The sequence below is a fragment of the Symsagittifera roscoffensis genome, chromosome 4, assembly GCF_963678635.1.
Source record: "Symsagittifera roscoffensis chromosome 4, txSymRosc1.1, whole genome shotgun sequence".
Lineage (NCBI taxonomy): Eukaryota > Metazoa > Xenacoelomorpha > Acoela > Convolutidae > Symsagittifera > Symsagittifera roscoffensis.
The window spans coordinates 23,698,056-23,724,022 of NC_087065.1; the positions used below are offsets into that span (position 1 = coordinate 23,698,056).

Below are 25,967 nucleotides of genomic sequence, written 5' to 3' on the forward strand. Positions count from 1 at the left end.
AACCTCAGTAAACCCCCGCCTTCTCAATCATTTTTTCCGTATAATTTGTAATTTTTGCATATATGAAGATCAAACATGTTTAAAATAAATGGAGTGGCCATTTACCACAGTTGATAAATATTAAAAAGTTATTGCTGATAAATGGTGGGGATGTCAACATAAAATGCAGGACTGTTTCCACCGTCTGTTGTGGCCAGGAGCTGGGCTTTTAAGTAAGCCCGGCTTGGTACTCCCAATATTTTAGTGAAAAGTTACCCTCGTGTTCCTCCATCATATTTTTCACGTCTGACATTACTTAGTTACTTTTTTGCATTTATCTAATTGAAAAATCAGGTTGCTATGATCCTTCGAATAGGTCCCGAAAACTTGCATGAACACTTATTTGTATTTCAGGACCGATCAAGTTTTCGATATCGCCCGGTGCGAAGAAGCTGAAGGGTGGCGGCGGCGAGTTGCTGTCTAAGGAGAGTGCCCTCCCCTATGAGTCGAGTGACTCAGGAGAAGAAAATGAAGAAACAGAAGCGGCCGAGAATATATTACAAGACGAAGAGGAGGAAGAGAAGTCAAGTATGAAATTTTGAAAATACTTTATTCTAACTCAGTTTTTATTTCTAAAAAACATCTTCTCGGGCCGCGTTTTGAAAAAACCCCAATATGCTCACAAAACAATGAAAGAAAAAATTGCCCAGTTAGCAATTTGCATAAAGATAAATTAATCAAACAGAAGTTGTCTCGGATGGTCAATAGATGGTCTTCAACAATATTTTATTTCTAAAAGCGTTAATGAGCAAAGTTAATAATTATCTAATTAGATCGTGTTTTTAATTTCGTTACATTTTATTTTGAGTTTAAGAGTTATGACGTAGTGAGTACCCGTAAATAGGTCTTGCTGATTTTTTTTTCACGAAAAGGTCATAAAATTTGTTCACGCTTAATTTTGATTTTTCGCGGTTTGATTTGTGATTTCTTTTTAAATTCAGTGCATTTCTATTGTTAAAAGGAAGGCAAACTCCACTATCGAACATCAAAATTGTAAAGGCCACGAAAAACGTGATCGGCTTCTAATTTTGAAAATGAAAATTAATTATCAGTTTTCCCAGCGGAATAAAAGTGTTGCCTATTGATCCAGTTTTCTCAAATTGGGTTAATATAACAAAAAAGTGCCGATTATAAATTGTTTTACAAACTCAAAGAGCGTTAAGGTCATCTAATGTTTTATTCGAAATTCAAAAGTTGAAGCTTTTTGAAAAAAAAAAAACATGTCGGTTTTTTTTTTCAGGTTCTTTTGCGTGCATTATTCTTTTCCAACTGTCAGTTGGCTATGTTCTTTTTAAGTTCAATGCATTTATACTGTTAAAAGGAAGACAAACTCCTTTTTCGAACAGCAAAATTGTGAAGGTCACAAAAATGTGATCGACTTCTAATTTCGAAAATGGAAATTTATTATCAGATTTCGCAGCGAAATAGAAGTTGTACATATTGATCCACTTTTCTCAAATTTGGTTAATTTTAACAAAAAAGTGTCAATCATAAATTGTTCTACAAATTCAAAGAGCTTTAAGGCCATCGGTTTTTTCTTCGAAATTCAAAAGTTGAAGTTTTTGAAAAAAAAAAACAAGTCGGTTTTTTTTTCAGTTTTCTTGCGTTTATTACTTTTTACCACTGTCAGTTGACTATCTTTTTGTGTGCGGAATGATGTAGCTCAGTGGAATTTGTCATTAGAAACTATACGACAACTCAAATAATAAAACTTTTTAAAATTGAACAGAACGTGTCGTCATTTCTTGTTTATGAAACCGAATTTAGTTTCATAAATTACCAGCGGAATAAAAATTGAACTCCAAAAAATTCACCAGCTCCAATTGAAAATGTTTTCCATAGTTTAATTACGCATGCGATTATCAAGCGTTATCAAATCGGGTTATATACTTTTTTCGGGTTAACAACTTTTTTAACAGATTCTCTTGATCCCTTGGTTAACAATGAACTCAAATTTATAAGTGTCTCCGGCACAAATTGTCTAGAGGTAACGAATACGTTTGGTGTAGCAAAAGACCTTTTTTATATAGTAAATATTCCGTTTCAAAAAAATGTCGGCTTATGATTATGTTTTGTCGGCTGATAGTTGCCACATCTTAGATTTTTTATGATCATATAAGATGTAAGGTATGTAACAACGATATAAACATCTAATATTGTTTCTTAAGTTTTCATTGTAGTTGCCTTTTATGATTCTATTTATTCCTTCAATTTCTAATTCTGCTAGCTTTGACTTCGTACATTTTTCTTTTTCTTGCTCAAAAAGTATTTCGGCTTTTATTTTAATGGCTGACAAACCTAATTTTGGGTCGTTCGAGGGAACAATAACTAGAAGGAAAAGACAAGGGGACCTGGTGGTGAAATAAACATCTTCCCCTAGGTAAAGAGTTGACAATTTACAAGTTATTAGATGTAATGAACGTAGTGAAGACTCTTTATATAGGTCTTGGTGATTTTTTATGTTTTTTTTCAGGAAAAAGTCTTAAAATGCTCTAATAACTACAGATGTGAACTTAGGTTTATATGCTCTTTTTGAGTTCAATTGACTAATCTGCAGAAATTTACGTAGATAGCGCTTTCCAAACACGAACGTTGAAATGGCGCGAAAAAATGTGAACGATTTCTAGTTTCGAAAGTGGAATTTAATTTTACCATTTTCAGCGGATTAAAAACTTCGCCTAGTTTTCTCCAAAATTTACCTTCAGGTTTTCTAAAATTCGGTTCTTGCTATCAGAAAAGCGCCAATTATAAATTGTTTTAAGTGTTCAAGGGCATCTACTTTTTCCTTTGAAATTCGAAACAGTAGGGGATTTGGAGGGGACGATCCCCCCTCAGGGATTCGATCCCCTGCCGACCCAAAGGGTCACCCCTTCATACTATTTTGAATTTAAAGGGATTTAAAAAATTCTAAAAACGCCTTTTTGGCCTGTTTCTTCAAAATTTTGCCTGCGAAACAGGGACTTTTTATATATATATTCCTAGATCTTAGTTTGATTTCCGAGCTCTCCCAAACTAGTAAAAAGACCTTGGTTTGGCCGATTTTTCTGCGCCGCGTTTTTATGCATTTTATGGAAATTTTTGACAAAAAATTGCGTTTTTTCGGCGTGCGCTCCCCCCTCAAAATTATTCATATTAGCGCAGAAGGCGCCTGATGAAATTTTTTGAGGTCCCTCAGTCAAAAATTTATATCTCAAAATAGCTCAAATGGGACGCTTTGGGTCGTAGGTGGTCGAATCCATGAGGGGAGGGAGGGGGGGTTTGTTCCCGCCCCTCCCCTAAATCCGCTCCTGAACTGCTTTGTTCTTTGGGGACAATGAAACAGCTGCAGCTCAAGTTCGAATTATAGCCTAATTAACATTGCTTGCTAAAATTTTTTCAAGGTTTACTTAGAACTGAAAGCGTAAAATTAGACGACTATCCGTTAACTAAACGTTTCAGCGGAGGTAGACAGTAGCAAGTTCAAGCCAATTGCTTCATCAAACTCAGACAAAAACGTCAAAGAGGAGACGTCGCAAAGTGAACAAGGCTCGGCGTATGAAAACGACCCTGATGCTGCGATAAGAGGTAAAATAATTTATTCGAAATTTCAGCATCTGGAAGCTAAAAGGCATTTTATTGTGAAAGTTTAATTTAAACAGACGTTATTTGCAATTTGAGCTGACAAAAAGTATCTGGTCAATTATGTATCCTTTCTTGTTCTTTCCGTTATGGTTTGCTCTGTGATTTTTCGCGAAGTTGCATTGTTTAGCAATGACAGCTTTCTTATCGGAGCTGGAAGCCAGGAATCCAGACCCTTTTGGCAGAAGCGATCACCACAAAGGGAATTCATCGTCGTCGAACAATTCGCAACCTCAGTCAAACGAACAAGATCAAGCTCCAATGAGTGAATATGAAAAGGCTCTGCAAGCCGAAAGGAAACGAAAAGCCTCTATGTTTCTGATGCGGCTGAAAAAGAACAATGAAATTCCAGCCACTAGTAAACCAAAAATTGGTAAGTTATGCTCTATTGTTTCTATTCTTAGTCCCATCTATGGTTTTAATGGTTGTGAAACCTGAGATACATTAAAATTATTCAACTCTAAATTAATATTTTTCAATATGTTTTAGCAAATGAAATCTCTGAATCAAGCGGCGATAGTTCTCTTAATGACTACAACGAACCTAATACGGAATTAGAAAAAAGCGATTTACAGCCAGCGGAAGACATCTGATGATTGACTTCAGAGTCCCTTTTTATTTTTTGTGCGTTATTTATAAGCTTTAGTTTTGATACACTGATTTGATTTAATTAAACAGTACCCGCTTAATTTTTTATTAGGAATTACGTACTTCAATGTTCATACAGTTCAATGTTCAAATAATTATCGAATTCTTCAAGGTTTGCTCATGCTTAACAGTAGTAGTAGTTAGTGCGCCAGAAACGCTTGGGGAAGGGAGCGGAAATGCGCAAACTAGGAGCGGTTAATGGTGCGCGAACTATTACAACTTTTAACTTTTTTCTTACCCTTTTTGAAGTTTTGTTCCTTTTCAAGTTTTTGCCGAATTCTTCAAATTAGAAAAAAAAACTTGCTCTTAACTAACAAAAGCTAAGCATAAAATACCAGAAAAAAGAAACTTGACTTCAGTTGCAAAATCTGGTTTAACATCCAGGTTTCCACTGGAATGAAAACTTATTCATAGTTCTCAAATGAAATGCTCTTTCAAATGAAAATCAAAGCCTTTTTTCGAAATTTAGAAAAGAAGTAAAATAGTTTTGTTTTCATAACTTTTTCCTATTACTGTAATATTCCTGTCATTCGATATTCTCGAACTGAAGCAGATTTTTTTTAGGCTTTGATTGAAGCGGTTTCATTGTCAAACGTAAGACCGATAAAAATTTATTTTTTTTTCGAAAGTAATAACTTCTAAATTATTGTCGTATTATTGCGAGAGCAAGTGTCTTGTTGTCTGGATTGTTTTTTTTCTTACTTTTTTTAAACCTCAACTTCCCAGTTCGTTCTTACTTGGCCTAGGGGTAACGCTGGCGCCTAAGGCTTGTGCCAGCAGTTCGAGTTCAGGCCGTTTTTTTCAGTATGTATGCAATTGAACTTTTTCTCGGTAAAAATTGAATTGTTGGACTTTCGTTTATCTGCTCAAGTTTTCGGCTTAGTTGGCACATTTTTCGTGTGCTGTTAGCAGCTTCCCTTGAAGTTGCAATTGCAAGTGTTATCCCTTGTTCTTTCAAGAGGTACTTATAATCTTAAAGATTTTTTTTAAAATTTTTTTCTCAGCTTATGTCTTCGGAAGTTTCCTCGGCTGTTTCGGCTGTTTCCTCTTCGTAAGTTTTGTTCCGTTGCTTATTTAATATTCAAATGTTTGACATGTTTGGCTAAAATGAGATATTATTGAGTAATACGAAATATTTAATTTTGGTTGAGCTATTTTTTTGTACATTTTTCGTGTTTTTTTTCGACTTATGTTCGTATGTTTGTTTTGCCTCGTAAGTGAGGCGCAGCTCTGCTTCGCCTCTGTGTTGAAAACTGCTGGTGATAATTGTTCGGCCAGCAAAAGAGATTCGCTGCTCTGATAATTTAAGGTTAAAAATAATACAAAGTTAAGTGTCAATGAACGTAATTGTCTAAAAATTTCTTCACCCTCGATGTCAATTTTTCGCAGGTTGTTTTTTGATTCGTTCTAAGTTCACTTCTGTACTTTTTTTTAACAGAAAGGCATGTTCTATTATCAGAAAGCAAAGGTGTAAATGTCACGAAAAACTTGATCGACTTCTAGTTTCGAAAATCGAATTTTATTTTCAGATTTACCTGCAAAAAAAAATTATTTACCTCTTGATCCAGTTTACTCACATTAGGTTAGTTTTATCAAAAAGCCACCCATTATAAAGTGTTAGTGAAATTTTAAGGGCATAAATTTTTTCTTGGAAATTGGAAAGTTAACGTTTTTTCGAATCCATTTGCTAAAAGGAAGGAAAATTACGCTCTCTAATTGGGAAAGTTGAAATGACATGAAGAAACAAGAATGACTATTCGTTTGGGAAGTGAGTTTTAATTATGATTTCCAGCGCAAATTTGTTTTGAAAGTTCTCAAATTGGGCTTTTTTGAAATAAATTTTACTATAAAAGATTCTTTTAACTCGATGTTTTTTTTTTACTCACGGTCAAGTTTACAAAACTACAAATAACCGAAACTTAATCTTATTGATTATTGTTTGTGTGCTTGAATGTCAATTGACGTTTTTCCATCGCATTTTTGGATTGAGTGATATATCGTATTCATTCATGCTCAGTTCAGAAGGTAAAACTGGTAGAAAAGATTACATTTTTCAAGAGAAAAGGAAAAACCAATTGAAAAGTACCTAGCTGAACGATAAATTGAGGGGTTAGCTGTTTGTTTTGACGTTAGTCGTCCTGAATTAAAAAGAGTGATAAGAAAAGTCACAAGCTTTTGTGACGAATTTAACAGCCAAAAATAGACCGATGGAAGACTTAATACCAGAAACTGCGTATGCTTTGGTGCAGTAAATGTTCAAGTATTTAGTGCAAATTATCTTGTTTTTTTCCGGCTTTCAATTCTTAATTGTAGACTCGTTAGTCTTTGAATTATTATAAATTAATGTTTGGTCGACTGTTTTATGAAGAACTGTCTATTTTTCCGGCGAATTATTCACGTTTCTATGCTTTTAGTCTAAATTATTGCAACGTGCATTTCAAATGTTTTTTGATGTTTCTAAAAGAGAAACTTGGCTAAGGTTCACTTTGAGATCGTCAAATTTAGCAGTCGTGCCCGAATGAGATAAGAGAAGCGGCTCACAACTCGAGGGTCGTCCACTTCGGTTTTTTTCTTCGCAGAAACCACAAATATTATTATTACAAGTCAATGTGCGCACCCTGATTCTATGCATATTTTATTTAAACAACATGAGAACTGGCTGCCAGTGACTTTTAATGTTACTTTCCATTTTATTTTTCTTTAGATGGCGCATCTTAATTCGAAAAAAAAAACACTTTTTGCATTTCTAGAACTTTTTGGTACGTGCATCTTTATTGAAGAAAACGTTTTATTTAATCGACGAATTGCTTCAAAAATGTTTTGAGATTTTGAAGGCACAGAAATTTAGTTCATTATTTAGTTATCAAAGTTATCAACTTTACTTCTGATGTTTCGTTGGTGAGCTTTTATTGAATGATCGGAGTCGGCCTTCTCTTTCTTCTGATTTATACAGTTTTTAAAACTTTAATGAGATTGTTAAAGCACCGAATTTTTTCAAATCTAATTTTTTTCGGGTACAATTAAATTTGTTCTATATTTAGCTATTATAGTGAAGGGCTATACTTATTTCTTAAGTTTCAGTCATGAGGGAAATTTTTAAAGGCACCAACTTTTTTCAAATCTTATTTTTTCGGGTACAATTAAATTTGTTCATTATTTAGCTATTATAGTGAAGGGCTATACTTATTTCTTAAGTCTCAGTCATGAGATTTTTTTGAATGATTGGAGTTATGAATAAAGAACAGAGTCGGCCTTTACTTCTCCTGTTAAAGTTTTTCATGCTACTAATGAAAAACACATCCAACCAAGCAGTATTTTTTATTTAGAGGTTCCGATATTTTAAAGGTGTTAGGAGGTCCATGAAATTTTTCAAAAACGGAACTGTCGAAAAACTAATCTGCTTAAGATTTTAAGAAAGTAGTTCATAGAAATTGAACCAGCTAAAGGTTTTATCGATTAAATTTGTGAGCGAAGTGAAGTCACATTTTTTAAAAAGTGGATTTGTTTTGTAAGAGCTCTGTTGAGAAAAGAAGCTAAGTGAGTGGCTATTATAATAATGTGAATCTGATTTTAATGGAATATTGAAATGTGCTCACGAACCTATTGATGTTTGAGATTCCTCAAGATTTACTAGAGTTGTGTTAGCATGATTAGGTAGCTGTTCAGCGAGTTCATTATTTTCAAGAGTAGAAAACATCTCACCTGAACTTCATCTAAATTGATTAGGTGTATTTTAAGATTTTTGTTTTGGTTTTTGAGTTTCGCGCTAAGCCAGGTACCACAACTGATCATGGGAATGGGTTGAGTAATATATTATCTTGCAGCCCTCTCAGTCATGATTTGAACGATGTTGAAAATTTTGAACAAAAAATCTGTGGCCAGGAAAACCGGCCTGAAATTTTTGGTCTTATTTCAAACTAATAAGTTGAGCTTACATTTATGCTTAATTTAAGCTGTGAAATTTTAGTTTTACTCAAGTTAAGTTTGATATATTTTTTTCTTTTTTGTAAAAACCATTTTTACAATTTGTCTATTTGACTATGAAGGTCGAATCTGCCTAATTTTTTCCCGTTCAGATCTTTTATCACATCATATTCAGATATTTTCCGTTCAGATCTTTTCTTTCTTGACTTCGCCTCTGTCTATTTTCTGCAAAAACCGTTTTCGGATTTGCCCATTTCACTTTAACTGTCTAATATGCCTGTTTACCCTTCGGGTAGCAAGGGTATTGCAATTGGGTACTAGATTTTTTCTCTGGAAACAACTGTGTCCACGGTTATTGTTCCGGTTGAAAAAAGTTTTTGGCCTTTTATTTGTCTGCTTATGTTTTGCCGGCTTAGTTGCCACATCTAATAATCGTTTATTTTAGCTGTAAACATTTTTATCTGCTTTTTTAAGCATTTTAAAAATCCGGCCTTACCGAAGTTTGCTTTTTTAATGGTTGTAGTAAGTTAATTTGGTAAGTTAAGTTACATTCCAAGTTGTTGTAACCCCGTTGCTTGAGACGACAAAGCTTGGAAGTTTGATTCTTGCAAATAGATTTTGTTTTTCTTGCAAATAGAAAATTTTGGCTAATTTAAATTGTCTGTCTGCTTATTGTTGTCTGCTTAGTTCCGCAGAAAGGACTATTTTTTGAAAAGTTGGCTTCTGTATAGCATTTCTAAATCTCGCTGTAGAGCTTCGAATGGTGCAGGCATTTTTGTTCCGGGTATTTTGGGCTTTTGTTGCAATTTTTATTGACAAAAACGATTTATCGAATTTTTTTTCGTTTTGATTTTCATAGCCATTCATATTTGTATCGCAAGTGGTGCGAAGCTCAGCTTCTCCTCGATGTGAGAATGTCATATTGATTCCAAATGTTTTGGAGTTCTCAAAAAATATATATATAGTAGTTCTGAGTTTTTTGCAGTTTTTTTTCAACCTTGAAAATTACTTCTATTTTTTGTGCTTTTTCCCCTTACTTATAGGAACGCAATGAATGGAATCCTGTGATAGACCAGGTTTTGCAAAAATGAGGTGCCGTTAGTCAACTTCCAAGAATTTCTCCAGCTTTTTTTTAACGAAACTTCACTTTTTTGTCGGATCACTTCCATTTCTAGCTAGGAAAATCAAATAATGATTTTTTAAAACAACCCATTTATGTTCAAGATTCCAGGTATTTCATTTCTATTTATTTGCTAAAATGTTGATAACTTTCGAGTTTTAGACGACAATTTTTTCAGCTTTTTTGTGTTTAAGCAAATCTTTGCGATTTTGTCTTATAGGAAAGCAATGATTGGAAACTTACGATTTTATTTTTTGTGCGTTATTTATAAGCTTTAGTTTTGATACACTGATTTGATTTCATTAAACAGTACCCGCTTAATTTTTTATTAGGAATTACGTACTTCAATGTTCATACAGTTCAATGTTCAAATAATTATCGAATTCTTCAAGACTTGCTCATGCTTAACAGTAGTAGTAGTTAGTGCGCCAGAAACGCTTGGGGGAGGGAGCGGAAATGCGCAAACTAGGAGTGGTTAATGGTGCGCGAACTATTATAACTTTTAACTTTTTTCTTACCCTTTTTGAAGTTTTGTTCCTTTTCAAGTTTTTGCCGAATTCTTCAAATTAGAAAAAAAAACTTGCTCTTAACTAACAAAAGCTAAGCATAAAATACCAGAAAAAAGAAACTTGACTTCAGTTGCAAAATCTGGTTTAACATCCAGGTTTCCACTGGAATGAAAACTTATTCATAGTTCTCAAATGAAATGCTCTTTCAAATGAAAATCAAAGCCTTTTTTCGAAATTTAGAAAAGAAGTAAAATAGTTTTGTTTTCATAACTTTTTCCTATTACTGTAATATTCCTGTCATTCGATATTCTCGAACTGAAGCAGATTTTTTTAGGCTTTGATTGAAGCGGTTTCATTGTCAAACGTAAGACCGATAAAATTTTTTTTTTTTTTTCGAAAGTAATGACTTCTAAATTATTGTCGTATTATTGCGAGAGCAAGTGTCTTGTTGTCTGGATTGTTTTTTTCTTACTTTTTTTAAACCTCAACTTCCCAGTTCGTTCTTACTTGGCCTAGGGGTAACGCTGGCGCCTAAGGCTTGTGCCAGCAGTTCGAGTTCAGGCCGTTTTTTTCAGTATGTATGCAATTGAACTTTTTCTCGGTAAAAATTGAATTGTTGGACTTTCGTTTATCTGCTCAAGTTTTCGGCTTAGTTGGCACATTTTTCGTGTGCTGTTAGCAGCTTCCCTTGAAGTTGCAATTGCAAGTGTTATCCCTTGTTCTTTCAAGAGGTACTTATAATCTTAAAGATTTTTTTTAAATTTTTTTCTCAGCTTATGTCTTCGGAAGTTTCCTCGGCTGTTTCGGCTGTTTCCTCTTCGTAAGTTTTGTTCCGTTGCTTATTTAATATTCAAATGTTTGACATGTTTGGCTAAAGTGAGATATTATTGAGTAATACGAAATATTTAATTTTGGTTGAGCTATTTTTTTGTACATTTTTCGTGTTTTTTTTTTCGACTTATGTTCGTATGTTTGTTTTGCCTCGTAAGTGAGGCGAAGCTCTGCTTCGCCTCTGTGTTGAAAACTGCTGGTGATAATTGTTCGGCCAGCAAAAGAGATTCGCTGCTCTGATAATTTAAGGTTAAAAATAATACAAAGTTAAGTGTCAATGAACGTAATTGAAGTTTTTGTAGGTTTGATTTTTTTAGCAGCAAAATGTCTAAAAATTTCTTCACCCTCGATGTCAATTTTTCGCAGGTTGTTTTTTGATTCGTTCTAAGTTCACTTCTGTGCTTTTTTTTTAACAGAAAGGCATGTTCTATTATCAGAAAGCAAAGGTGTAAATGTCACGAAAAACTTGATCGACTTCTAGTTTCGAAAATCGAATTTTATTTTCAGATTTACCTGCAAAAAAAAATTATTTACCTCTTGATCCAGTTTACTCACATTAGGTTAGTTTTATCAAAAAGCCACCCATTATAAAGTGTTAGTGAAATTTTAAGGGCATAAATTTTTTCTTGGAAATTGGAAAGTTAACGTTTTTTCGAATCCATTTGCTAAAAGGAAGGAAAATTACGCTCTCTAATTGGGAAAGTTGAAATGACATGAAGAAACAAGAATGACTATTCGTTTGGGAAGTGAGTTTTAATTATGATTTCCAGCGCAAATTTGTTTTGAAAGTTCTCAAATTGGGCTTTTTTGAAATAAATTTTACTATAAAAGATTCTTTTAACTCGATGTTTTTTTTTACTCACGGTCAAGTTTACAAAACTACAAATAACCGAAACTTAATCTTATTGATTATTGTTTGTGTGCTTGAATGTCAATTGACGTTTTTCCATCGCATTTTTGGATTGAGTGATATATCGTATTCATTCATGCTCAGTTCAGAAGGTAAAACTGGTAGAAAAGATTACATTTTTCAAGAGAAAAGGAAAAACCAATTGAAAAGTACCTAGCTGAACGATAAATTGAGGGGTTAGCTGTTTGTTTTGACGTTAGTCGTCCTGAATTAAAAAGAGTGATAAGAAAAGTCACAAGTTTTTGTGACGAATTTAACAGCCAAAAATAGACCGATGGAAGACTTAATACCAGAAACTGCGTATGATTTGGTGCAGTAAATGTTCAAGTATTTAGTGCAAATTATCTTGTTTTTTTCCGGCTTTCAATTCTTAATTGTAGACTCGTTAGTCTTTGAATTATTATAAATTAATGTTTGGTCGACTGTTTTATGAAGAACTGTCTATTTTTCCGGCGAATTATTCACGTTTCTATGCTTTTAGTCTAAATTATTGCAACGTGCATTTCAAATGTTTTTTGATGTTTCTAAAAGAGAAACTTGGCTAAGGTTCACTTTGAGATCGTCAAATTTAGCAGTCGTGCCCGAATGAGATAAGAGAACCTGCTCACAACTCGAGGGTCGTCCACTTCGTTTTTTTTCTTCGCAGAAACCACAAATATTATTATTACAAGTCAATGTGCGCACCCTGATTCTATGCATATTTTATTTAAACAACATGAGAACTGGCTGCCAGTGACTTTTAATGTTACTTTCCATTTTATTTTTCTTTAGATGGCGCATCTTAATTCGAAAAAAAAACACTTTTTGCATTTCTAGAACTTTTTGGTACGTGCATCTTTATTGAAGAAAACGTTTTATTTAATCGACGAATTGCTTCAAAAATGTTTTGAGATTTTGAAGGCACAGAAATTTAGTTCATTATTTAGTTATCAAAGTTATCAACTTTACTTCTGATGTTTCGTTGGTGAGCTTCTATTGAATGATTGGAGTCGGCCTTCTCTTTCTTCTGATTTATAGAGTTTTTAAAACTTTAATGAGATTGTTAAAGCACCGAATTTTTTCAAATCTAATTTTTTTCGGGTACAATTAAATTTGTTCTATATTTAGCTATTATAGTGAAGGGCTATACTTATTTCTTAAGTTTCAGTCATGAGGGAAATTTTTAAAGGCACCAACTTTTTTCAAATCTTATTTTTTTTCGGGTACAATTAAATTTGTTCATTATTTAGCTATTATAGTGAAGGGCTATACTTATTTCTTAAGTCTCAGTCATGAGATTTTTTTGAATGATTGGAGTTATGAATAAAGAACAGAGTCGGCCTTTACTTCTCCTGTTAAAGTTTTTCATGCTACTAATGAAAAACACATCCAACCAAGCAGTATTTTTTATTTAGAGGTTCCGATATTTTAAAGGTGTTAGGAGGTCCATGAAATTTTTCAAAAACGGAACTGTCGAAAAACTAATCTGCTTAAGATTTTAAGAAAGTAGTTCATAGAAATTGAACCAGCTAAAGGTTTTATCGATTAAATTTGTGAGCGAAGTGAAGTCACATTTTTTAAAAAGTGGATTTGTTTTGAAAGAGCTCTGTTGAGAAAAGAAGCTAAGTGAGTGGCTATTATAATAATGTGAATCTGATTTTAATGGAATATTGAAATGTGCTCACGAACCTATTGATGTTTGAGATTCCTCAAGATTTACTAGAGTTGTGTTAGCATGATTAGGTAGCTGTTCAGCGAGTTCATTATTTTCAAGAGTAGAAAACATCTCACCTGAACTTCATCTAAATTGATTAGGTGTATTTTAAGATTTTTGTTTTGGTTTTTGAGTTTCACGCTAAGCCAGGTACCACAACTGATCATGGGAATGGGTTGAGTAATATATTATCTTGCAGCCCTCTCAGTCATGATTTGAACGATGTTGAAAATTTTGAACAAAAAATCTGTGGCCAGGAAAACCGGCCTGAAATTTTTGGTCTTATTTCAAACTAATAAGTTGAGCTTACATTTATGCTTAATTTAAGCCGTGAAATTTTAGTTTTACTCAAGTTAAGTTTGATATATTTTTTTCTTTTTTGTAAAAACCATTTTTACAATTTGTCTATTTGACTATGAAGGTCGAATCTGCCTAATTTTTTCCCGTTCAGATCTTTTATCACATCATATTCAGATATTTTCCGTTCAGATCTTTTCTTTCTTGACTTCGCCTCTGTCTATTTTCTGCAAAAACCGTTTTCGGATTTGCCCATTTCACTTTAACTGTCTAATATGCCTGTTTACCCTTCGGGTAGCAAGGGTATTGCAATTGGGTACTAGATTTTTTCCCTGGAAACAACTGTGTCCACGGTTATTGTTCCGGTTGAAAAAAGTTTTTGGCCTTTTATTTGTCTGCTTATGTTTTGCCGGCTTAGTTGCCACATCTAAGAATCGTTTATTTTAGCTGTAAACATTTTTATCTGCTTTTTTAAGCATTTTAAAAATCCGGCCTTACCGAAGTTTGCTTTTTTAATGGTTGTAGTAAGTTAATTTGGTAAGTTAAGTTACATTCCAAGTTGTTGTAACCCCGTTGCTTGAGACGACAAAGCTTGGAAGTTTGATTCTTGCAAATAGATTTTGTTTTTCTTGCAAATAGAAAATTTTGGCTAATTTAAATTGTCTGTCTGCTTATTGTTGTCTGCTTAGTTCCGCAGAAAGGACTATTTTTTGAAAAGTTGGCTTCTGTATAGCATTTCTAAATCTCGCTGTAGAGCTTCGAATGGTGCAGGCATTTTTGTTCCGGGTATTTTTGGCTTTTGTTGCAATTTTTATTGACAAAAACGATTTATCGAATTTTTTTTCGTTTTGATTTTCATAGCCATTCATATTTGTATCGCAAGTGGTGCGAAGCTCAGCTTCTCCTCGATGTTAGAATGTCATATTGATTCCAAATGTTTTGGAGTTCTCAAAAAAAATATATATAGTAGTTCTGAGTTTTTTGCAGTTTTTTTTCAACCTTGAAAATTACTTCTATTTTTTTGTGCTTTTTCCCCTTACTTATAGGAACGCAATGAATGGAATCCTGTGATAGACCAGGTTTTGCAAAAATGAGGTGCCGTTAGTCAACTTCCAAGAATTTCTCCAGCTTTTTTTTAACGAATCTTCACTTTTTTGTCGGATCACTTCCATTTCTAGCTATGAAAATCAAATAATGATTTTTTAAAACAACCCATTTATGTTCAAGATTCCAGGTATTTCATTTCTATTTATTTGCTAAAATGTTGATAACTTTCAAGTTTTAGACGACAATTTTTTCAGCTTTTTTGTGTTTAAGCAAACCTTTGCGATTTTGTCTTATAGGAAAGCAATGATTGGAAACTTTATTATAAAAGAATCAACAATCTATAGTATTATATGATAGCAAACTTTCAAAAAAATCAATAGTTTCATTGGATCCCAAAAGACGCGCCTGAGTTGCCTGTACAAGAAACTCAGAGGGGACAGTCGATGAGCCAACTGAGGTCACAGAGTCCTGACTTAACTTCAGAGACACAATTAACATTTGATACCAACTATAATCAATTGTTGGGAAATCAACTTTTGATGCGGCATAGCCGTTATTGGCAACTGCTAGTAATCAAATCTAGGTTCGATTACAGTAGACTGCACTTAATTTTTTCAGAGTATTTTTTTGTACAAGAGAAGCGTAGCGTTATACGCAAATATTAATGCTTCTTTTTTTGGCTTTTTTACATAATTGGTAATTCAAGAGCCTTTGTATTGAAATTTTATTGCTAATTTGACAAAACAGTTGATGCTGTTTTAATTCATGAAACAAACTGAAACACGCTTTTTGCTCCATACAACAATTTAAATATAATTTCTGCAGAAAGTCTGTGCTTGCGAGCTAAAGCAAAATTAACTGACCTTACATTCGTTTTGGTTTTTTTATGTGGCAAACAGGGGCGGATTTAGAGGGAGCGGATGCCCCCACCCTCAGGGTTCGACGTCTTGCCGACCCAAAGGGGGGTCCCCTTGGTACTTTTTAGGAAATCCACCATTTTTGGCCGACAGACCCTAAAATTTTTGTGAAGGCGCCTTCGGCGCGGGCCGAAAAAACGCTATTTTTTGGTCAAATTTTTCCAAAAAGTGCCTAAAAACGCCTTTTTTGGACTTTTTTCAAAATTTGGCCTGCGGCGAAGAAAATTTGGCCACAACAGGGACTAAACGGTACTAAGGGAGAGCTCGAAAAAATCAATTCGGTTGACCTAAAAAAGACATCGACAAAATTTTCGACATTTTTTTTAAAAATTCGCAAACCCCCCCCCCTCTCGAGAGAATCCTAGATCCGCCCCTGATGGCAAATAAGAAAGCCTCAAGAATGATAACATTTTTTCCACTAAAAGTCTGCACTAACAGCAGGAAAATCTTTCAAAGTGAACTTTTTAAAAGCAAGCTGATATAACTAACTACCTGTAATATAAAATTTCATATTTTCACCATAAATTTTCAACCTAATTTGACATTTCTGATAGCATGTAAATAGCAATTGAAAATTTTCTTAACAACTAAAAATCCGGGTTTTGAAGTCTACTTTAAAATCAAAACGATTATTTTTTTTTAAATGAGTGAATTCCTGATACTAAATTATTTCAGACGCTCATTTTTCCGGAAAGATTTACACTTTTTTAAGATGCTAACGTGCCCTTTTATTGTTTCAACATTTAAATTTTTAATGAAATTTTTCACAAAAACAATAGTTTTGTTTTTAAAAACAAGTGTCAGAAAAAATCATGAAAAATCAATTTTCTCGAAAACAAATTGTTTTCAGTCTGTCGCAGTTTCAAAGTGTACCCGGAACGTCATTTGGTATCCCTGATGGCTCTTTGCGTACTAACTTTTTGATCATCACAGGCTACTTTTTCTCGCCATAATCTGTATTTGGTCATTTCAGGAAATTTTTTCAGTAAACATTAAAAAAGATGGATACGACAAAGTGATAAGATTAGGTGCTTACAAAAACTCTTAGCGCTGATGTCCCATTTTTTCTGTTATTGGTTCAAAATCTTTATGATTGTTATGGTTTCTGTATGTAATCGTCGAATTTCCGAATAAAAACGATCAGATTTGCGGTCAGTTGAACGTACAGAAGAATATACTCTTAAAATTTTGAATATCAAACTTTTCCTTCCACAGCAACAAAGATACTTTTTGGTAATTGAATGATCATGGTTTTTGAATGATTTATACTTACCATTAAACCTCAAATGCTTTGAAGTACAAATAAACACTTTTTTTTCGTTTTTTAAAGTGCTTTAATTGAGAGCAGATAAATAACTACTCAAGTCGCTCCCATGAATAATTGTGTGTTTAAGCAAACCTTTGCGATTTTGTCTTATAGGAAAGCAATGATTGGAAACTTTATTATAAAAGAATCAACAATCTATAGTATTATATGATAGCAAACTTTCAAAAAAATCAATAGTTTCATTGGATCCCAAAAGAGGCGCCTGAGTTGCCTGTACAAGAAACTCAGAGGGGACAGTCGATGAGCCAACTGAGGTCACAGAGTCCTGACTTAACTTCAGAGACACAATTAACATTTGATACCAACTATAATCAATTGTTGGGAAATCAACTTTTGATGCGGCATAGCCGTTATTGGCAACTGCTAGTAATCAAATCTAGGTTCGATTACAGTAGACTGCACTTAATTTTTTCAGAGTATTTTTTTTTGTACAAGAGAAGCGTAGCGTTATACGCAAATATTAATGCTTCTTTTTTTGGCTTTTTTACATAATTGGTAATTCAAGAGCCTTTGTATTGAAATTTTATTGCTAATTTGACAAAACAGTTGATGCTGTTTTAATTCATGAAACAAACTGAAACACGCTTTTTGCTCCATACAACAATTTAAATATAATTTCTGCAGAAAGTCTGTGCTTGCGAGCTAAAGCAAAATTAACTGACCTTACATTCGTTTTGGTTTTTTTATGTGGCAAACAGGGGCGGATTTAGAGGGAGCGGATGCCCCCACCCTCAGGGTTCGACGTCTTGCCGACCCAAAGGGGGGTCCCCTTGGTACTTTTTAGGAAATCCACCATTTTTGGCCGACAGACCCTAAAATTTTTGTGAAGGCGCCTTCGGCGCGGGCCGAAAAAACGCTATTTTTTGGTCAAATTTTTCCAAAAAGTGCCTAAAAACGCCTTTTTTGGACTTTTTTCAAAATTTGGCCTGCGGCGAAGAAAATTTGGCCACAACAGGGACTAAACGGTACTAAGGGAGAGCTCGAAAAAATCAATTCGGTTGACCTAAAAAAAACATCGACAAAATTTTCGACATTTTTTTTAAAAATTCGCAAACCCCCCCCCCCCCTCTCGAGAGAATCCTAGATCCGCCCCTGATGGCAAATAAGAAAGCCTCAAGAATGATAACATTTTTTCCACTAAAAGTCTGCACTAACAGCAGGAAAATCTTTCAAAGTGAACTTTTTAAAAGCAAGCTGATATAACTAACTACCTGTAATATAAAATTTCATATTTTCACCATAAATTTTCAACCTAATTTGACATTTCTGATAGCATGTAAATAGCAATTGAAAATTTTCTTAACAACCAAAAATCCGGGTTTTGAAGTCTACTTTAAAATCAAAACGATTATTTTTTTTTAAATGAGTGAATTCCTGATACTAAATTATTTCAGACGGTCATTTTTCCGGAAAGATTTACACTTTTTTAAGATGCTAACGTGCCCTTTTATTGTTTCAACATTTAAATTTTTAATGAAATTTTTCACAAAAACAATAGTTTTGTTTTTAAAAACAAGTGTCAGAAAAAATCATGAAAAATCGATTTTCTCGAAAACAAATTGTTTTCAGTCTGTCGCAGTTTCAAAGTGTACCCGGAACGTCATTTGGTATCCCTGATGGCTCTTTGCGTACTAACTTTTTGATCATCACAGGCTACTTTTTCTCGCCATAATCTGTATTTGGTCATTTCAGGAAATTTTTTCAGTAAACATTAAAAAAGATGGATACGACAAAGTGATAAGATTAGGTGCTTACAAAAACTCTTAGCGCTGATGTCCCATTTTTTCTGTTATTGGTTCAAAATCTTTATGATTGTTATGGTTTCTGTATGTAATCGTCGAATTTCCGAATAAAAACGATCAGATTTGCGGTCAGTTGAACGTACAGAAGAATATACTCTTAAAATTTTGAATATCAAACTTTTCCTTCCACAGCAACAAAGATACTTTTTGGTAATTGAATGATCATGGTTTTTGAATGATTTATACTTACCATTAAACCTCAAATGCTTTGAAGTACAAATAAACTCTTTTTTTTTTCGTTTTTTAAAGTGCTTTAATTGAGAGCAGATAAATAACTACTCAAGTCGCTCCCATGAATAATTGCATGAGTGCATTTGCAATCATAGACATATTTTGTTTTTGTCTAAACTTTAGGTTGTTGACACTTTCATTTAACAAAAATCGGGGCGTTCTTTATATTTCAAAAAAGTTCTTTTCGATTTTAAGACTTCTGATAAGAAGCTCACGGGGTTATAAGATTCACAATTGGGTTAACTGGTCTGCTTTAAAAGTTTTAACAGATACCAGTTGACACGTCGCGTAAGTGCTTGTTTGTACAAGGTAGAGGATTTGGGGGGGACTTGTTTTTTTTTTGGTTTCTTTGTTTTCAAAAAATTGCAAGCGGCGCAAAACTTGGTCAAAATAGGTCCTGTTTAAGAAAAAAAATCTTAGATCTGCCCTTGAGTGTTATGTGAAAAAACTATCAAAGCCATTTCATAAATTCATAGACCCCACACCCCGTCCCCTTTTCACCCAAATTAAAACTAAATAAATCTTACTCTAATTGCGAGTGCTGTTGTATGTATAGCTGTACATCTTTATTTTTCCTTTATTTCAGATTTGAATTTGTTTTGTGATGTCACTGTCCAAATCTTCGATTGATTATGGGTCGGTTAAGCCTACGTGTCATGGTGCATCTATTCTGAACTTACGCGAGGTGTACATTGATACAATATGTCAAATGCTGATTAGAGAGGTAATAATTGTATATTAAATATGACTTTTTTTATTTTTCTGATTGACTTTTGATTTTAAAATTCAAGACCTTCGAATGAGATCTATGCAAAATTATGCCCAAAAATAACAAAATGCACATTTATATCAAAAGGTGTCAATCAGGGCAGATTTTTGAAATTTCAAGTTTGAAAAAGATTCGTTGATCTTTTTTAGTTTCGGAGTTCATTGGCATTTTTGTTTTTCTGAGTTTTGTTGTTTGACGATGTTTACCATTTGACCTTTGTTTGGGCTATGTTAAATTTTAGTTTGGTTGAAAGTGATGCATGAAGCAAGAGTTTAATATCGTTTTAAAGGATGTCATTATGATTTGAAAAAATTTGGTCATTTCTTTGGCGATCCTAAATAAAATACTTGTATCAAGTTTTCCGTGCTATCTTGAGTTTTTATTTTGATCTTTTGTGAAAAACGCTGAGGAGTTTGACAAATGTATCTTATCGATTCAAGTTCTTTGTTACGCAAACATATTTTTCAGGGATTCTTCAGGGAAGTGATTAACCTTCGGAGAACGTGCAAACGCTTCTTCGTGCTGATAAGCAGATGCGACTTGAGGCTCAAATTGACGATCAACATTAATAAACGCTACCTGCTCAGCGATCTTCTATTCCGCATTGGTCAAATGAATTTCTGGCCCCCTCAATTCAGACTTTTTCTTAAGAGTATATGGAATAATTGTCAGTGGAAGTTCGAAGAAATCGACATAAAGTTTGTCTCTTGTGTTAGCCAACGTAGATTAATAGCGGAGACTGAAGACATCTTGGCAGATTTTTCTGATCTTTTTAAACAAACGGTGTATCAAGTTTCCTTGTGTGATAGCGGTCCTTTTTCGTGCATAGTGTGCGCTTTGAGACCCTACGTATTTAATGATTTCACTACAATTAAGCTCAAGCTCTGCGGTCTCTCGGGCGCTAAAATAAAGCCCATAGCTTACGACTACTGGCGAGTTACTGACTTCGAATTGAACCTCGGAAATCGGATGTTGAACGCAGACATTTTAAAGTCGTGTATGCAATTGAAGAAATTCAATGTTCCTGATTTGACTATTGACTCTTCCAAATTTTCCTACTTCAAGAAATTGATACATCTATCAGCGATATCGATTAGAAGGATAAACATAGGGCGAGCCTGTTATGATGACGATTTTTACGTATCAAGGACTGTCACCGAGCTAGAACTGTTTCAGCAGCCAATTAGAACTCAAGATATTGAAATGCTCGTTGGTTTTATTAATGCTACCTTCTGCAATTTGAAATATTTTTACGTGAAGGCGCCTTTTTATCCCTTTGAACTACCAAACCTGGCCCTTGAGAAATTTCAACTTCCCTGTTCGCGTGTAGTTAGTGATGCTTATTTTTTCCCTTATTTCTCCAATTGTAGGGAAATCAAGAGTTTTAGTATTGATTATCCTCAGAAGTTTGTGTTCACGTTCGATGAAAAGGCAAAAAAACTTCCCTTCTCGCGAATAGTTAGATATGCTTATTCGTCAACTGATTTCACAAACTGCGTGGAAGTCAAGTGCTTGGTTAAAGGTTATCCTCAGGATTACATGAAAAAACGGGTAGTTTCTGATTGTTGGTATTCTGTCAGCGAGCGAACGAAAATTGAAATGTTTCGTGATGTGCCAGTGATAAAAAATTCGCAATATTTGTTCGTTGTTCTGGCAATAGATTGGCGTGGATGCGATAAAATAGATATCAGAAGTATAACAGCTTTGTTGAAGGATCAAACGAAGTTGCAATATCTGGATATAAAATACAGAGTTGACAAACGGATTCAAATTTACATCACTGATTTCTGGTTAAAAAGAAACGAAATTTTTCTTAGAAATCACGAGTTGAAATTCTTCGTCTGTCAAAATGATGTACTCGTGCTTAAGAAGAAAGTGATATCTAATGGGACCATTGATTTATGGCGAAGACTTGGTGTCTCGTTGGACTGGAATCGTGTCATTTCTAGCTATTTCACTATCCAGTGAGGGGTTCCTTATAAATTGGAGACGTTCGAAGATTATTTATTGATACACATCACTAATGCATAAAAACAAAATAATTCGCAAAAAAGTTGATTTATAATTAGTCCTTCCTGACTTAATATTTATTGACTTGTCTGTCACTTGACTGAATGCTCGAGTTTGTTTAACGAAAATATGACTGAAATTGTTTTAGGAAAAATTGTTGTACATAAGTATATTTTAAATATCATATTTGCTATAAATTAGACAACTATTCCCTTTTAATCTACAAGTTTTCCAAATCTATACAAAAGGTATAAATAAGCAATAGTGAGATTGCAATTCAATATGTATTATCCAGACATCTTTTTTAATAGTCAAGAAAATGAATATCAGAGAAATAAAATCCCAGTGTCGGGAATTGAACAGAAAATATGGGTTCTCAGGTTACTCTCAGGGGTTGCAAATCTTGCCTCCAAATTTGAATGCTCAAAGCCTTTTAGTTTCCGAAATATGACGTTTGCTTATGATTTTTTTTAAAATTTACAAAGAAATTAGATATAAAAACTTGGTAAACGTTGAAATTCTTAACCCTGTATTTGGGTGTTGCCACGGTAGTTGCAGGGGTTGCAAAACTTTTCCTTAAATATGACTGCTCAAGTCCGTTTAGTTTCCGAAATATGACGCTTTTTATGATTTTTTCAAAAGTTTTCTCAGAAGAAAGTTGAATTTCTGAACTCTATACTGTGAGATGCTGTCAGGGTACACTCGGGAGCTGCACATCTTGTCTCCAATTATGACTGCTCAACTTTTGTTAAACTTCGAGATAAGACATTTTTTATGATTTTATAAAAAAAATTAGGAAATTTAGATTTAAAAGTTTTCACAAAGTTTGAAATTCTCAACCATGTAGTCAGGTGCTGTCGGGGTACTCTGAGAGGTTGCAAATCTTGTCTCCAAGAGTGACTGCTCAAATGCATTTGGTTTCCGAGATGTGATGTTTTTTCAATATTTTAAAGTTGTTTTTTTTTTAAAATGAATTTAAATAGAACTTTTCAAGTTTTGAAATTCCTTATAGTGGGGTGGTCTCAGGGTGATCTCAGAGGTCGCAGATCTCGTTATCAAGTTTGTTTGCTTAAATCATCTTAGTTTCGAAGATAAGCAGTTTTGTAATTTTTCAAAAGTCAAAAGAACTTTCAGGATCTGGACTTAAAAAATGACTTCTCAATACTTTTTATTTTCTTAGATATGATGTTTTTGTCTATTTTGAAAACTTTCAAAATTATTAAATTTCAAAATAAAAAAAATTCCAAAATTAAATTGTCGACCTTTTGGCGCGGAGATGTAAACTTACTACCAGCGGATGCAAATGTCGTTTTCTACCCTATTTTTTTAACCCGTCCGATAGCAAGGGTATTGCAATGGGGAACTAGACTTTTTTCCCTTTAACAACTTTGTCCACTGATTTCAGCCTGCACGCAGTGCATGACATGCATGCAGTATGTGCGTATTTTTGCGCTAATTGGTCTGTCACTATCACTTTGCATCCTTTCTAGTGTTTTTTCAATAAGTTCGCAGTTCGAATTAAATGATGTTTTGTATTTTTTTAAGTTTTCGACTTCATCGCTTTCGGTTTACTTTTTGTCGGCTTACTTTCCGCTTTAATTTTACCATCCCACTAAATTGCTTGTTTAATTTTTCTTACGTTATACACTCTTTTAGTTTTCTGATTTACCTGTGCTGTTTGTTTTTGATTTTTTTGTATCGTATGGAATTTTTTCTTTCAATTGAAAGCTTTGATCTGCACAAATGATTCCGGCCTATGTTTTATCGATTTACTGACATAATTTCGAACCGTTTCAATGGAAACATTTTTATGCTTACCTCTGGCTTGCTCAAAGGGCTTAACATCTTAATAGAAATATAGTTCAAATGTTTCATGACAATTTTTTATTGCCTTATTCCTTTTTTTTCGGCTTTATAGGTTCTGCCTATATAATATCGATTTATCGGCCTCACATTGCGTCCTTTGACGAGCATAAAAGATTAGCTTGTGCTAGTCTTTGTTTTGAGGGCGAGGGGGGCTTAATAACTCTTATTAGTCTTAATTTTTTCATTTTTTTATTTCCTTTTTTTGGACTGAATAGGTTTCGGGCTTTATTATATCGGCTTAGTTGTCTCATATTATTTCATTTGATGACGAGCAAGTAATTTTTTTTGAATGTTTCGAGGGCAAGGGGGACTTTTCATGAGTCTTAAATCTTGTTGATTTTTTTGGCTCAAACATTTTTTGCCAAAATTTTTTTTACCCTTGGTAAGTTATGTTCCGATGCCAGTTTCACATATATTGTTTTGGCATGTTTTTGTTTCAAAACTAGTTTTATTGATTTTGATAGATCTAGTTTTTTGACTTCTTTTTCAATTTTCTCGTGTTGTATCGCAAGTGGTGCGAAGCTCAGTTTTTCCTGTGTTAACATTTTTTTTGCGTTCTTTTTTCGACTTAATAGGCTTCGGCCTATTTTATATCAGTTTAGTGGCCTAGTCTTGAGTAGTTTTAAGGGAAACATAATTTTAATGCTCACCTCTGGATCGCACAAAATGCTATAAAAAATTTAATAGAAATTATAGTTCAAGTTTTCGTGACAACAATTTTTTTTTCGGCTTGATAAGTTTCGGCCAATTTTATATCGGTTTAATGATGGCGTATTGCACCTTTCATTGGGCGAGAAAAGTTTGTGTGTGCGTGTCTGTGTTTTGAGGTGGAGGGGCGACTTAATAATTTCTTATTACTCTTTAAAAATATTCAAAATTTTTTCGTGTTATCTTTTTTTCGCCTTATATTGCGTCGTTTTACGGGCTGCGTATGTGTTTTGAGGGTGAAGGGGGACTAATTAACTTTTTATTAGTCTTAATTTTTTCGGCTTTAGTTTTATCCTTTTTGTTTGGCTGAATAGGTTTCGGCCAATATTATATCGGCATAGTGGCCGCATTTTGTTTCTCTTGACGCGTGAATAAAGTTTGTGTGTGTGTGTGTGCGTGTGTGTGTGTTTGTTTGAGGGTGTGGGGGGTTTTGCTAATTCAAAAAAAAATGGCCTAAAGGGTTTCTGTTAAGGTATTTCCGGCTTTATTACCGCTTCATAATTTTTCTTTCGATGCTAGTTTCACATTATATTGTCTTGGCTGTTTCAAAACTAGCCTTATTGATAGATCTTGTTTTTTCGAAATTTTCGATTCTTTTCGACTTACCGGCTGTCTTGTTTTGTATCGCAAGTGGTGCAAAGCTCAGCTTCGCCTCTGTGTAAATTTTCCAATTGGGTTATTGTATGATGTTTCAAAATGTTTTCCGTAAATTTAAAATTAAATTATAGTCTGATATTTGATTTTTTGAAAAAATTTATTACGCTGGATTATCAATCCCATATATTTCTTTGATGATTTTGTAAATGAAATTGTTTCATTTTTTTATGCTAACGAGCTTGCGAAGCGTTCTGTTAAAATACGCATCTACTTTTTGTTAACCTAACTCTCAAATAAAAGTGTTCACTCATTGGTGGCACTTTTGCTATTATCACGATCTGTAGCATTGGAAAGTCATAGCATCTGTTCTCTGTTTTATTTTTGGCTAGTGATTCATTGAGCATCCGTGGCTGAGTGGTTAGTGTGGATAGACTCATAATCTCCTGGTCGCAGATCGAGTCCGAGTCGTAGACGAATTTTTTCTAATTCGAGGCTTATTTATACTTTTTCTTATTGCACTTTATAGAGCTGCTTTTTCTCGTGTTCTCGCTAGTGCTCGCGAAGCGAAGCTTTGCCCCTGTATCAAGTATAGAATATGCAGTCGAATGCTCTCGGCCATTAGGGTTTCATCGTTTATGAGTAAAAACTACGAAGATCTGAAATCCAGTAGCTTTGGAAGTTATTGGACCATATTAGTTTAAAAAACCTTCAAGTTGAAATTATTTTTATTGTTCAAATTTTGAAATCACGAGTGTTGTTGGACTCCCCTGACTATTGTTGTGGTTGCATTCATTTGGCTTTTTTGAGACTATTTTCTATAAGCTTCTTTCACGTTCAGTAATCTGTTTGAAGCACCGGAGGTACGTTAAACGCTTGTTTGCATATTATATGCTGAAATGGTTCTGGGACTTGCTAAGTCTAATTTTTTTTGCAGATAATTACACCTACAAAGCAAAGCTGCTGCTTATAAAGTCGCAAAGACCAATTATGGGGTGTTTTTTTGCGATTACCGGAGTTGATTTGACCAACTTGTGCTACCAGCTGCTGTTCTCGGGCACTTTGAAGCACATCCTTTACTTCAAAGAAAAAACAAACAGAGAGATC

At 33.9% G+C, this 25,967-nt stretch overlaps 3 protein-coding genes across 3 annotated transcripts in view; 2 read left to right on the forward strand and 1 right to left on the reverse strand.

Moving 5' to 3' along the window:
• LOC134844391 (protein suppressor of white apricot-like) overlaps nt 1–4,346 on the forward strand; it is a 35,320-nt gene extending 30,974 nt beyond the window's left edge. Inside the window, exons 11-14 of the mRNA XM_063861049.1 lie at nt 394–567; nt 3,478–3,603; nt 3,788–4,030; nt 4,147–4,346. Coding sequence (XP_063717119.1) covers nt 394–567; nt 3,478–3,603; nt 3,788–4,030; nt 4,147–4,250 — 647 coding nt within the window. The 3' untranslated portion in view covers nt 4,251–4,346. The remainder of the gene's footprint in view (nt 1–393; nt 568–3,477; nt 3,604–3,787; nt 4,031–4,146) is intronic.
• Nucleotides 1–25,967, reverse strand: part of LOC134843552 (cilia- and flagella-associated protein 65-like) — a 340,046-nt gene that overhangs the window by 180,544 nt on the left and 133,535 nt on the right. The gene's annotated exons all lie outside the window — the stretch shown is intronic.
• Nucleotides 19,504–21,946, forward strand: LOC134844294 (uncharacterized). The gene is made up of 2 exons (XM_063860908.1): nt 19,504–19,637; nt 20,151–21,946. The coding sequence occupies exons 1-2, from the start codon at nt 19,518–19,520 to the stop codon at nt 21,648–21,650; spliced, it is 1,620 nt and encodes a 539-aa protein (XP_063716978.1). The 5' UTR covers nt 19,504–19,517; the 3' UTR covers nt 21,651–21,946.

Coding starts and splice junctions, on each gene's coding strand:
- LOC134844294 (XM_063860908.1), top strand. CDS start 19,518: ATGTCACTGTCCAAATCTTCGATTGATTATGGGTCGGTTAAGCCTACG. Junction 19,638..20,150: donor GTCAAATGCTGATTAGAGAG/GTAATAATTGTA, acceptor CATATTTTTCAG/GGATTCTTCAGGGAAGTGAT.